The following is a 14,963-nucleotide window of genomic DNA, read 5'->3' as shown; positions in this document are numbered from 1 at the left end:
TACCAAAGTCAAATGGAAGTAGGTGTGAGGAGCCTCTTTTGGAAGCAAGAAAATTAGGAATTAATAAACTCTAATAAAATTAGTAAAGTGAATCTCTAATGGAAACCATGTTACGGAAACTGAGAAAACAGAACTACTTCATTTCTATTTCACTCCTGTTCTCTCCATCAAGGAGAATGAAAATGTAAGTTGCAAGATTTAGGCAAATACAAATAAAAGGTAACTAAAATTCAGTATATTTGAAGAGATAATAAAACATTAGCTATCCATTGCCACAAAAAGAGAAGGCTGGCGTGTTCTTTTTACAATGACCCTTGCAAAGCCTTTCCTTTATCAGCCCAAAAGCAATGCTTACAAAGCCCTATATGAAGCCTTTAATTCTAAACTGATTTACGTAGAGAAAGATCGACAGACTTCTGCTCACCCAGGAGAAATGCAGGCTACTTTTCTTTCCTAGGTGAATACTCAGATTAGCTCCAGAGAAGGTTTTGGGAAATACTGAAACAATGACACCTGTTTCCAAAATAGTTAACCTCTGTAATTTCTACGCACCATACACAATCACCTCATACTGCTCAACTCTTTGTAACAGCCTTTCTTGTAAAGAGAAGGATGGAAGTGATTAAGGATTTAACCAGTTGTAGTTGTTTAGTATCATTTTGGTCCTAAGGAATGACCTGTAGTTTTTGAGTTTTCCTTTTAAATATTGGGAGAGAGGCATAAAAGTTGGTCTATGTTGAACCATTTAAATTATATTTTTATATTGACAGTCTCTTAGGATGAAACAGAGTAAACAGATACTTTCTTTAAGGTTAATGTGTCTCAACTCCCTTTTCCAAATCATAAGAATAAAGAATTTAGCTAGAGCTAGAATAATTCAAAGTTATCTAGGACAGGGATTTTTGAATCCATATCAGGGTACTTTTCTTTTTACAGTCATGCCTCATAACATTTACTAAAGCCGGTACCTGACCTAATCCCTAGGACCGAGGAAGACAGATCTGATGGTGCTAAAACAGCCCTTCAGAAAATAGCAGTCTATCTTTGGAACTATTTGAAGACTGTTTCAGAGCTACATTATATACCCTAGGGGATTCAGTAGATTTCCATTAATGGGTAGGATAGATTTCCTGGAAAGTAAACACACCACCAGCTTGAGAGGCTAAGATGCTTAGATATTTACTCAACCTGACCATTTTTATGCCAGCTAAATTTTCCAATTCATTACGTTCTTGTGTCCACATTATTTACTTTTTTACTCAATGGGAGGCACTCATTAGAAGCCTGAATGTCTGGATTAGCAAATTCAGGCAGCATTACACTACTCTTCTCTGCACCATCCAATTCATTTAGGGATGGTCATCTTCATCAAAAGAAAAACACCAAGTTTTCATCTTCTTAATGCTGTTAAATGACAATCCATTGAATACCTAGGAGTTTTTCCCTTTGTATTTTGAGTAAAGAGACCAACACTATTGATTGTTTAATGATTAATCTTGTCCTCTTTACCATTTATCCTATGGAGATCATTTCTGGGGGGAGCAATCAATTCCTATTTCAAATAGAATCTAAAGGTACACGGTAATAATGACTAGAACAATGGAAACAGATGGAATAACCTTGTGTCATCCTAAGGCTAAAACCTTTTATTCTCACTGTCTGATAAGAAGCTTCACCAGCGATTATGGAAACAAACATCAATAAAACACTTGCTTGGATTGTTCATGGGAGGCTATTGTGGTCCTCTATTATGGTTGATTGGTTGCGGAGGAGGCATCTATGGAGAATAGCTATCACAGAGGCTGTAGAGCTGCCTTCTCAGTTTGATAGATTGTACCAGGAATCCTGGATGAGTGAAGAGGTGAGAATTATAAATTGAGCTGAGGGAACTCTACATTAAAGACATTTTATAAATTTTTTAAATCAACTATTACAAATGGCAGAGGAAGTCCCAGGGCATAGTTCTTTGGGTCTCTAATTGTTGTATATTTAAGGACATACTTGATCACACAATCATTTGCTTCTATTGATTTTACTTTGGCTGTCATTGGATATGACAACTTCATAGCCAAGTGTCTTCCTTTTAGGTTATACTGTTTCACTTTATGGAGAAGTTTGGCAATGCATCTTAGCACGTTAAAGTTTCTAAGAAACTCCCTAGGAAAAACATCTGTTCACCTTTGTTTAAGATCTCAGATTTATTTGTTCACCGAAGTCATTTATGAAATTAATGTCTGAAATAGTCTCTAGAAAATACTTAGGAAACTGGTAAAAATGTTCATTAGAGCTTTTATTGTAAAACCATCTGAAGAAGTTTAGGTAAATATGAGCTCTTGACAGTAAATTTCAGTTCCACTTGGCTTAAAATACTGTTCTGTTGTAGCCAACTGACCTTTTAAACTTACACCTCAATAATTTGATACAGCTTTTCAGTGATACAAATGAATGCTCCTCTGTCATAGCAGGTAAGGTTAATTGTTATCCTCTACATTGATGACAAGGTCGTATTCCAAGTAGTAAATCTACTTCTAACTACTTCTACCACCACCCACCACAAGGAATCCTTATACTCAAGCCAAAATTACTTTGCAATAAGATTATCTTCAGCATGTAGAATGATAGTATACTTTGCAGACGTTAAGTCATTTAATTTACTGGGTCTTTATCTTGATGACCACACTGAAATTTGCTTTTTTCAAAGCTTAACTTTCATAAGAGGCATATTGAGGTCTTTTTATATTAGAAGACACTTTTGACTTAAAAAAAAATTAGAACAAAATAATGATCTCCATTATTTAGTAGCTATTCAAAATACTGAATTCAGACTTGATGATGCATTTTGATAGTAATATTAGCAAACTAAGATGTAGTCAGAATAAGGTTATCATGGTGATAGTGGTCTAAGAAATGCATCTTCATTCAAGGAATTGGAAAAGAAGAAAGGTATTTGGAGGGCAGTCATGGAAGGAATACATGTTTTATTGTTGCTTCAGAAAACATATCTAGCACCAACTTTTGGAAATTGTATAATTTGAATTCACAGAAGGAGTTATTTCCTATGTATTAAAATTCTCTAAATTACATTAAATTGCAATGCAAAGAAATAAGTTCTCTGCCACTGGGAGTTTTTAAGCAATTGTTGAATAATGTACATCAGAAATTCTGTCTGTACTAGAATTTCTCAATGCATTTTATAGGAAATTAGTTTTTGTAATGTTAATGGGTGTAAATCGTGAAAGAAAAGATAGGTTCTGTAGTCAAATAAGTTTGAGTTAAAGTTAAACAGGCGTTTTTACTAAAGTTCTCAGAGTCTTTTATGTGCTTATATGGTTTATGAATCTGAAGACATAATTTCTTTGACTAGGTCAGCATTTCTTCTTATAGGATTAGCCTGTCATGGAACACAATTTAGGAAACTTCAGGTAAGTATGTTGATCTCTAAAGTGATGCTACTTAAACTGTGGACTAATGTCCAATTCATAAATTGTTAATTACAGATTTATAACATGATAGATTCAGAAACTAAATGTAATCAGTTGAAATCTCCTATAGCAATTAGACATTGTCATGACATCCAAGTGGGTGATTATTAGACTTTTGTTAAGTAAGGTATAGGCCAATTCGAGTATTATCCAGCTTTTGTGGTGATTTCTTGTGGCATGAAGTGCAAACTAGTCAGCTTAGTAGGTTCACTTAATGGTCCTCAGCAGATTGAAAGAAAAAGACTTATTCATCATCGCAGATAGTTTGAGAAGCGCTGCTCTAAAGTTCCTTCTGTTTTCTAAAAGTCTGTTCATCTCTTACACTTAACATAGGTAGTGTCTTTTCTCATTTAAACATTTATAATCTGTTTAATATTCAAGTATTATAATGTATATAAAGCACAGTTAATTATAGAATTCAGTTTAAATGCACCAGGGTCTGACTTTTATTTATTTCTAAGGAAATCTTAAAAATCGAGTGTTTATCATTTTTAGAATTCTAAAGTATTATGTAATTAACTATTTTGTTGTTTTATTAAGTGATGATTTCTGTTCTGAATTGCATATTCCAAAGCCATAGCTATAGCTCATGTTTCCACATAACTGTGTACATCTTTAATTATAGTTCATGTAATTTTAAAGCTTTTGTTGTTTTGCAGGTTTCTGCTTTCTTAAAAACTTGTATTAAAAACATTTTCACCAGTCTCATTCTGTGAGATAGTTATTTCTCAATTATCTGTACAAGCGAATTTGAGCTTAGATGTAAAAGGGACAGTTATGCCATAGCATAGACAGTCTGTGCCTCTTCCCACCCTTTGGATTGGATAACTTTTTCTGTAGTTAAGTTTATCAAATACTTGAATAGGCGATTATATATGATAATTAAATAATTTCTAAAATTATCTAGATTCTGAATCAAGAATTTTCTTCTTATTGTTCTTCATAAATGGCAGACTATATACTATGGACCAATATATAGTTCCTGCAAAGAAAAGGAAGAAATGATTTAAAACACACATGCACACACTGCATGATGTAACATCTTGAAAAAAGAAGGTGGGTTTACTAATGAAAAAAATTAAAATTGGATATGAGAGTGCCTGCCACTAATTGTAAAATCTTCATCATATCTTCTCTATACCCAGTTTTCTAATCTGTCAAAAAGTGGTACCAGGCTTCCCTGGTGGCGCAGTGGTTGAGAGTCCACCTGCCAATGCAGGGGACACGGGTTCGTGCCCCAGTCCGGGAAGATCCCACATGCCTCAGAGCGGCTGGGCCCGTGAGCCTGCCCGTCCGGAGCCTGTGCTCCACAGTGGGAGAGGCCACAACAGTGAGAGGTCCACGTACAGCAAAAAAAAAAAAAAAGTGGTACTGATGGTCCTCCTCTTTCTCCACACCCTATCCACACACATCCCTCACAGGTCTTTAGGAGAATAAAATTAGAAGACGTGTGAAATGCTTTAAAATAATGTAGTTAAGCATCATAGCTGTGCCTTGATAGTTTTCCAGTAATCCGAAAGTAAATGTGCTTTTTTTTTAGTTTGTTGTATTTCCATGTTTGATAAGCAAACACAGATAAGCTTGGTGTTTGAAGTGTCTGGGGTACTAAACTGGACAAACTTCATGTAATTGGTTTGTTATTGCTAAAAAACAATGATGATATGGTATAGAAAAGTATGAGTTGAAAAGATATGAAAATTTGGCTCTCATATTCTTTCTATAAAGATTTCCAATGTATTAGATCTTTTGGAGCCCCAATTTTTCCACATGTAACAATGACAGAAGTGGAGTTATTCGTATCTAAGGCTTTTTCTATCTTTAGCAGATCTTGAGTTAGAGATCTACAGACTAATACTACAAAATTAGTTTTTAAATGGACCACAAGATGGCGTTTGTAGCTAATGAGTTTTTTGTGTTAACTCTGTTGCAGTCATTGAAGTATTTGCAGTATTTACAAATCCAAACTTATTACTTATGTTCTTGAGAGATATGTAAAAGTAATTTTAGAAAAAAGTATGCAAGTCTTGTTATTTTGAAGTTATTGACATTTCTCAAATTATAAGTTGGAAGGTTATTCTGAATTTAGACTTTTTCAAAAATGAAATTTAATGAATAATTTTGAGCCATTGCAAAATAATAGAAGTTGCTTTCCATTTGTAACATAATCTCTAATTTCTTTCTGGATCGATTACATTTCAGAAAAATGTTTAAATATGCAGCTCCTGAAAGTTTTCATTACTGTTTGGATCTTAGGTTTAGATGATAAAAAAAACAATTACTAAAATGTTACACACTCCATTGCCCTCATTTTAGGCATGGCCTACAATTTTTATAATGTAATTTATTTTGCAGTGATATTGGCCTAGTATGGAGATGTTTACATATTTGAGCTTCAGTGTTTCCTCAAATGTAGGTGATGTCGTCTGTGCCCAAGATCATTTGAGACAGCATTAAAGTACGTAAAGGACACTCAGTCATATTTCTCAGTTTTCGTTTATTAAGAGAGATGCAATTATTATGGCACTGTCTAAAAGATACCTAATTAGATTACTAGGAAAACTAGAAGCACAACAACTTTGACTTAATATGGAAATTTCTGGTTTAAAAAGGGGTACATGGTAAGGTTTGGCTTTTATTACATTTTATAATAATAGATATCATTGTTATTGTTTTAGGCAAATATATGGTTATTTTACTTTATTAGCAGAGATATATAGATAATATTTTATTAATTTGACTTATGTGATAATTTGGATGAGACTAGGTTTTCTATTAGCTGTTCCATGAACAGTGTGGTAGCATTACCTATGGAGATATCAAACTTTATGTTGGCATTATCATCTGGTGGCTAAGAGCATGGGCTTTGGACAGGCATAACTTGTGACTTTTAAGCTCAGAGACCTTGAAGACTTTTTTTTTATTTCAGTGGACCTCAGCTTCCTTATCTATAAAGTGCTAAAAATAATAGTATATACATCAGCTTTATTTGGTATTAAAATATATATGTACACATATGTTTGTATGTATATAATGGAATAAAGAAAGATGAAAGGAAAGTCTTAGAAGCAAAATTCAGTATTCCCAGTAAGTCACTAAAAGTAAATCATTTTGAAGCTTTTATACTCATAAATACTTTTCCAGGAGTCTCAACTAGTTTATCCCTTAAGTCACTACTTACTTTACTTGAGCCCGAAATAGCCAATATAGAAAATATGTTTGAAAGCTGCTGGATAGATAAGTAAATAAATAAGTAAAATATATGTTAAGTTCTTAATGCAGTGCCTAGCACATAATAAGGTTTTGATAAATGTAAACTATTAGTAGTAATAGTAGCAGTAGTAGTAATTGAAAATATTTCTCATGTATTTCTGAATCTTACCTTTGGAAATTATTTATAGTGACAATTACCTTATAAATATCAAATACAGAGGGGAGAGGTAAAATGTTATGTTTGATGCCTTTCCACACTGTGTCAAGCCAAATAGAACAAGGCATATTTACAAATTGTATGTGATCTCATTTGCCAACTTTTATTTTCATTTTTTAAATTTTTATTTAAGTATAGTTGATTTACAATGTTGTGTTAGTTTCAGGTGTACAGCAAAGTGATTCAGTTATACATACATATATATATTTTTTCAGATTCTTTTCCCTTATAGGCCATTACAAAATATTGAGTCTAGTTCCCTGTACTCTGCAGTAGGTGCTTGCTGGTTATCTATTTTATATATGGTAATGTGTGTATGTTATTCCCAAACTCCTAATTTATCCAACACCCCAACCGCTTTCCCCTTTGGTAACCATAAGTTGGTCTTCTATGTCTGTGGGTCTATTTCTGTTTTGTATATAAGTTTATTTGTATCTTTTTTTTTAAGATTGCATATATAAGGGATATCATATGATATTTGTCTTTCTCTGTCTGACTTATTTCGCTTAGTATGATAGTCTCTAGGTCCATCCATGTTGCTGCATATGGCATTATTTCATTCTTTTTTATGGCTGAGTAATATTCCATTGTGTATATATACCACATCTTCGTTATCTGTTCATCTGTCAGTGGACATTTAGGTTGCTTCCATGTCTTAGCTCTTGTAAATAGTGCTGCAGTGAACATTAGGGTGCATGTATCTTTTTGAATTATGGCTTCCTCCAAATATATGCCCAGGAATGGGATTGCAGGATCATATGGTAGCTCTATTTTTAGTTTTTTAAGGAACCTCCATACTCTTCTCCATAGTGGCTACACCAATTTACATTCCCACCAACAGTGTAAGACGGTTCCCTTTTCTCCACACCCTCTCCAGCATTTATTATTTGTAGACTTTTTGATGGCGGCCATTCTGACCAGTGTGAGGTGATACCTCACTGTAGTTTTGATTTGCGTTTCTCTAATTATAATTAGTGATAATGAGCATCTTTTCATGTGCCTTTTGGCCATCTGTATATCTTCTTTAGAGAAATATCTATTTAGATCTTCGGTCTGCCCCTTTTTTGATTGGTTGTTTGTTTTGTTGATATCGAGCTGTATGCGCTGTTTGTATATTTTGGAGATTATTCCCTTGTCGGTTGCATCATTTGCAAATATTTTCTCCCATTCTGTAGGTTGTCTTTTCGTTTTGTTTATGGTTCCCTTTGCTGTGCAAAAGCTTTTAAGTTAATAATTAGGTTGCATTTGTTTATTTTTGTGTTGGCCACTTTAGGTTCTAGGATGAAAGTTAACAGACACACATGGTCCAACCCCCCTATTCTATGAATGGGCGAATAGGCCCAGAGAAATGAAAAGATTTGCCTGAAGTCAGACTGTGGAACAGAACCTCTTCATATCCCACCATCTTGAGAAAATATTGATTCTTAAATGTGGAAGTTTTCATTGGAAGCTATATCTACAGAAACACCATTTTTGTTATCATTCATTCTTTAGAACACTTGATCATATCTGCTTGTGTGATCACTACCTACTTACGAGAACTAAAGAGACATTTACCTTATCTAATGGCAAAATGTCATCACTACTTTACTGGGGTAGCAAGAGATTTACTTTCAAGAAGAGTTTTGGAATTAAAACTTATTTTCTATTCTGTCTGTGTATTTGAGAAGTATTTAAGAATGTGTTTTGGGACAAAAGGGCTTTTGTTTACCTGTCAGACCTGTTTACCCTAGTTCTGGCTCCCTTTTCTAACAGTACAGCCTCTTTCCCAGTCCTGCCCTTTATAGAGAAGCTACAGTTTTTGGTCTTTGTCTAAAAACTGGAGCCACCTGGAAAAAAGTGTGCACTGCATTCTCAGTTAACGAGGATTTGTGATCAACTTGCTTTCTGGTCACCCAACATCCTGCCAATAAATATGTTCAACATATTTATGGACTTACTTTTACTGCAGTGGAAGCATGGGGCACTAGAAAAGAGTGCTGGACTCAGTGGAGCACAGTTCCCTTAACTATAAGATGCAATTACTTGAGTTTGTCAAAGTATTGTTGTATCAAATAAAATAATGTGTATGGAAAATCATGATACATTATTCAACTAGAAGGGGAATTGTTGTTGATTCTCTTATGACAATATGAGAATCTAAAACTAGAATGAGCTGATGGGTATGATTGAAGGTCAGGCCACCCGTGACACTGGGTATTTTTGATTGTTACTCTAATTTTGATATTAGTTTGCTTTACTAATTATAATGATTTAAAAGTGGGGAAAAAAATCAATTTCTTGATAGAAAACAGTGAGAAGCCAAATAACAGAAATATATTTTTTTCAAATAATTGTTTTAACATCTTTTTCTTTTTTTAAAATAAATTTATTCATTTTATTTATTTATTTTTGGCTGCGTTGGGTCTTCATTGCTGCACATGGGCTTTCTCTAGTTGCAGTGAGCCGGGGCTACTCTTTGTTGCAGTGTGTGGGCTTCTCATTGCGGTGGCTTCTCTTGTTGCAGAGCACGGGCTCTAGGCACACGGGCTTCAGTAGTTGTGGCAAGTGGGCTCAGTAGTTATGGCTCGCAGGCTCTAGAGCGCAGGCTCAGCAGTTGTAGCATACAGACTTAGTTGCTCCATGGCACGAGGGATCTTCCCAGACCAGGGATTGAACCCATGTCCCCTGCATTGGCAGGCAGATTCTTAACCACTGCACCACCAGGGAAGTCTGCAGAAATACATTTTTTAAAAATATAGTTTACGGGCTTCCCTGGTGGCACAGTGGTTGAGAGTCTGCCTGCCGATGCAGGGGACACGGGTTTGTGCCCCAGTCCGGGAAGATCCCACATGCCGCGGAGCGGCTGGGCCCGTGAGCCATGGCCACTGAGCCTGTGCGTCTGGAGCCTGTGCTTCGCAACGGGAGAGGGCACAGCAGTGAGAGGCCCGCGTTCTGCAAAAAAATAAAATATATATATATATATAATTTACAATTATAAGGAAGTTTCACACTAGATTTTGAGATTTTTTGTTGTTGTCATTTTGATGATTCTTTATATCCTCCAATTATCACAGTCCTGGATGCAGTGAATACTGAACTAAACTATTTATGTGGTATAAATAATCCATTTCTTGAGTTTTTACTTAGTTTTTCATACTCAGAAATCCAAGAAAAACAAGAAAGACTAAAAAGATTTAAGGAGTTTTAGAGATTACCATTCATTATTTTAAAATAGATTTATGTACATTAACTGGGTAAATGAGCAACATATCAGGTAATAGGTTAATATTAAACATTGGCAGGAGGAGGCAGTCAACATATTTACTTAGTAAAAAAAATCTGCTATCAAAATTCCAAAAGAAGATTGGTAGCTTCAGGAGCTACACAGTTCAGAGCATGTCCTCAGTTTTGTAGATCCAGAAATCTGATGGTCAGCAACATGAGTGGGGATCAGGCTTTTATAGCAAAACCTAACATTAACAAATTTAGGGATCAATAGAAACCAGGATGTCAGTTGATGAATATTCAGATTGAAAAATGCAGTGTTTATGATGAGCAGCATATTTGCATCAGTAGTAAAGTACATTTCTTCTCTATGGTCTTTGCATTTACTGAGCACTTACTATATTCCTGGCATGTATTAACTCAGTCATCTTCAAAGGGTATACATACTCCTGGAAATACATAAAAATTTCCAAGAGGTATGCAAGGAATCAATTTCTACACACTCAACCTGCATATATACTCTTTCCTAAAAGTTGATCCCCTTGGGACTTCCCTGGTGGCACAGTGAATAAGAATCTGCCTGCCAGTGCAGGGGACACGGGTTCGATCCCTGATCTGGGAAGATCCCACATTCAGCGGAGCAACTAAGCCCGTGTGCTACAACCAGTGTGCTCGCACGCCACAACTACTGAAGCCCATGCACCTAGAGCCCGTGCCTTGCAACAAGAGAAGCCACCGCAATGAGAAGCCCGCACACCTCAACAAAGAGTAGCCCCTGCTCGCCACAACTAGAGAAAGCCCGCGCGCAGCACCAAAGACCCAATGCAACCAAAATAAACAAATAAATTTATTTTTTAAAAAAAGTTGATCCCCCTGCAATTATGCATTTTTTTTACTCACCTGCCCTCCAAAATGGTCCTTCTTCCACTATATAAAAGAAAGGTGTCTCAAAAAAAAAAAAAAAAAAGATGTCTCATCTTGATGGGCCAGTGACTTATTAAATGTATCCATGTATCCTGGTGGTCATTCAAGAGATTGGTTATTTTCCATTTGCTAATGAATGGCTATACCTCTTATCAGGTTTGTAATATCACAGACATACTTAACCGTTTGATCCTCAGCTTTCTCATCTATAAAATAAGATTCATAGTAGTCACTGTGAGGTTTAAAGAAGGTAATATGTGATAAAACAACCATTACAATGCCTGACCAAGTATTCATATAGATATTCAGCCGTTGTCATGATACTTCTCTTGATTTTCTGTGCTAGTGTTCTATAATCTGTATTTCAAAATACGTAAATTGTTTTTCTGCCTTTCGTATGGTGGATGGTAGGGAGATAGTTAAGTAGCTAATTTGTTTCTTTTACCATGTCTCACTGTCATTTTTAGGATTTGCTTTAGAAATGAAAATGTTAATTCACAACACTAATCAGCATGGAGGGCTGATCTTCCTTAGACATTTACTAAACTAGGAGAGTTGAAGAATATGACAGTGATAGAAGTTTCATCACATTAGGATTAATACCATCTTTCGTGCAATTTGGATCCCTTATTTGACAGTAATTCTAAATAGAGCAGACTGCTCAGATTTTTATTTTGAATTTTACCTTGCATATGTTCAAAGATTTTTTAAATGATAGTTTGGCAGAGTTATCAAAAAGATATGATATCTCCTGAAAGCAGTAATTGCTTTGGCCTGCCCTGCAGTGTTACCACATAGTAGATAACGTATGGATTCGCAGAAGAGGCCAGAAATCAGGTTCTCAAGGGAAACAGGACTCTTTCCAAAGGTGAACCATGGTTCTCTATGGGCCCTTCAATCCCAGTTCATAGTTTTCATTGTTTTGTAAATGTTGTGGATAGATTTTTAAACATTATCTGTATTTAGGTATTTTTGTATTTCCTTCTTTTTTATACTCAAAATTTGGTGAAGGAGATTTTTGAGTATCTATAAAGCTGAATTAAAAATTGTTTTCCTGGCATTGAAAAGAAATAAAATACTAATAACTGCTAATATTTAATGCATTTCTCCATATGATGTTAATTGTAGGTATTTTGTAGATGTTCTTCCTCAAGTTGTAGAAATTCCCATCTGTTCCTAATTTGTTGAGAATTTTTTTTTTAAAGTAAGAAATGAACATTGTAATTTGACAAATGTCTTTCCATGTCTATTGAGATGATAATAAATTACATTTAATACAGTCAGTTACATTGATTGATAGTTGAACATTAATCCAATCTTACACTCCTGGGATAAACTCCATTTGGTCATGAAATATAATTCTTTCTATAGATTGCTGGATTTGATTTGCTAAAATTTTGTTTATAATTTTTGCATCTATGTTTATGAGGGATAGTGGTCTGTAGTTTTGTTCTTTTGTAATGTCTTTGGTAAGTTGGAAAGCATTCCTTTCTCTTCAGTTCTCTGGAAGAGTTTGTGTTAGAATTAATATGATTCTTCCTTAAGTTTTTGGTAGAATTCACTGGTGAAGCCATTTGGGCCTGAAGTGTTCTTTGTGGAAAGATATTTAACAACAAATTCAACTTCATTTGAATTATCTGTTTTTTCTAGAGTGAGTTTTGGTAGTTTGTATCTTTTCATTGGTTTCATTTAAGTTCTCAAATGTATAGGTATAAAGTTTTCAATAATATTTTCTTTTTTTCCTTCAGTAGAATTTAAAGGGATGTCACCTCTCTCATTCCTAACAGTTGGTAATTTGTGTCATCTTTCTTCTTTTATGAACAGTCTGGCTAAAAGTTTATCTATTTTATTAATCTTCTCAAAGATTCAATGTTTGGTTTCATTGTTTTTCTCTTTCATTGAGTCACACTTCTATCTTTTCTGGTTTTTTTCTTCTGCTGCTTACTTTGGTTATAATTTGTTCTTTTTTAGTTTTTAAGGTGGAAACTCAAGTCATTTAAGACCCTTTCTTCTTTTCTAATGAAGGTGTTTAGTGGTATAAATTTCTCTTTATGTACTACTTCAGTGGCATTCCAAAATTTTTTATACATTGTATTTTCATTTTCATTCAGTTTAAAATAAAATACTTTCTAAATTACCTTTTGATTTCTTCTTTGACACAGGGCTTATTTATAAGTGTCCTGTTTAGATCTCAAATATTCGGGGATTTTTCAGATATCTTTCAATTGCTGATTTCTAAGTTAATTTCATTATGTTCAGAGAACAAACCTCATATAACTTGATTCTTTTTAAATTTATTGAGATGTCTTGTATAACCTGGAATATGGTGTGTTTTGGTAAATGTTTTATATGCACATGGAAAAAAATACATATTCTCTTTTGTTCTGTAGATATCAATTAGGTCACCTTGATTCATTTCCTGGGCACATTAATGACTATCTCACCACCTAGTCCCAGCAGACCATCATAATATAATCATTGCTAATTTTTTGAATACTTACTTTGAGCCAGGCATTCTGCATAGAAATTTATACAGGTTATGTAAATTTAATTTTCACGATTGCTTTACTGGTAAGTATTGTCATTAACCTAATTTATAGCTGAAGAAACTATAATAGAGATTAATCAATTTGCACAAACTCACACTTGATATAGTAGGATTCAAATCTGATTAAGCCATGCTTGTATCACTACTCCTCTGTCTAGATGCTTAATGCCTGCCCCCTCAGATCCAAATGGTCCATCTTTCCCTCTACAGTTTATTATAGATCTGTTTTCTATCCTGACAATGGGGGAATAGTGGATTATTTCAGCAAACTAATCCATGCTAATTTTTTAACCTCTTATGGTTTCCTCTTATTTAGCAACAGTTTCCCTCATTAAGAATTAAAATATGTAGAAAATGACAGGGATCCTGGCAAGCCTGTGGGAGAGAGGAGTAGGGCAGATTGCTATAGGAACAGATACGTAAGGATTTATTAATCCTTCTAACAGTGAAAGTGAACTACTGTTGACCTCCTCATGGTGTGTTTCCATTATTTAGTGCCTTGCTACATGGGAATCCTTCCTTACATCACAGACAGATCTCCACTTGGAAGAAGCCTCTGAAGATAAATCGTAATCGCATTGAAGACTTCTCTGTGATCTTTGGGAGATAACCAAGGTTAACCAAAGTTATTCTTTCTGGATGGGCTGGGTCCTTTCTAAAGTGAACGAAAAGTGTTTCACACTATCTGGAAAACCAACAACTTAAAACTCAGGTGTTCCAGAGCATTCATATGAATTTGGATATATATATACATATATATACATATAAATATTTAGCTTAGTTTTAACTATGTTCTTAAATTTGTATACCAATAATTATACATTAAAAAGTTTTTTTCTTAAATATTTGTCTGTGGAACATGTCATTTTAAATATATTGTAAAGATTCAGTTTTAATAAAAAGTTTAATATGAAATGACTTGTGTGTGTTCTTTTTCTACTAGTAGCTCAAGCCTCTGAAGCAGATTCTAATGTGAATCCAATGTATGTTAACAACTATCCTATGTATTCACCATTATTTCATCATAATTTTCTCTGAAATGCTATTTACTTTGATATTAGGAATTCAAAGTAAATATGCAAAAATGATTAAATATTATTAAACATTAATGATAACTTCAAAAGTTGGTTTATTAAAAGTTAAGTAACTGTTTAAAGATTACCAAGATAAATTTAAATTATTTTTTGAGTTACTATTTAGAATTCCTTATACAGTCATTTTCCCACTAGTAAATTTATTCTTTTTTTTGGTATTTTTTTTTTACATACTCTTCACAATTCACATCTAGATTTATTTTTTAATGTACACAGTGTTTATCAAATTTGTTCTCCCATTTATTTGTTAAGGGTCTACTCTTTGTAAGGCACAATTGCAG

The 14,963-nt window shown here is 34.2% G+C and overlaps 1 protein-coding gene across 2 annotated transcripts in view; it reads left to right on the top strand.

Annotated features, from left to right (window-relative positions):
• Positions 1-14,446, top strand: part of SNX7 (sorting nexin 7) — a gene marked incomplete at its 5' end in the record, with an annotated part of 97,480 nt that extends 83,034 nt beyond the window's left edge. The window contains 2 exons of one of the 2 annotated variants that reach the window (XM_082657479.1): positions 3,365-3,422; positions 14,084-14,143. In XM_082657479.1, the coding sequence (XP_082513605.1) occupies positions 3,365-3,412 (48 nt within the window). In that variant the 3' untranslated portion in view covers positions 3,413-3,422; positions 14,084-14,143. Of the gene's footprint in view, positions 1-3,364; positions 3,423-14,083 lie in introns of both variants that reach the window. The other variant, XM_082657478.1, reaches the window with a different exon arrangement.
• Between the last annotated feature and the right edge of the window lie 517 nt (positions 14,447-14,963).

The sequence above is a fragment of the Grampus griseus genome (assembly GCF_964374135.1).
Source record: "Grampus griseus genome assembly, chromosome: 1".
NCBI lineage: Eukaryota > Metazoa > Chordata > Mammalia > Artiodactyla > Delphinidae > Grampus > Grampus griseus.
The sequence above is the reverse complement of the archived record's forward strand: the minus strand, read 5'-3'. Positions and strand labels throughout refer to the sequence as shown.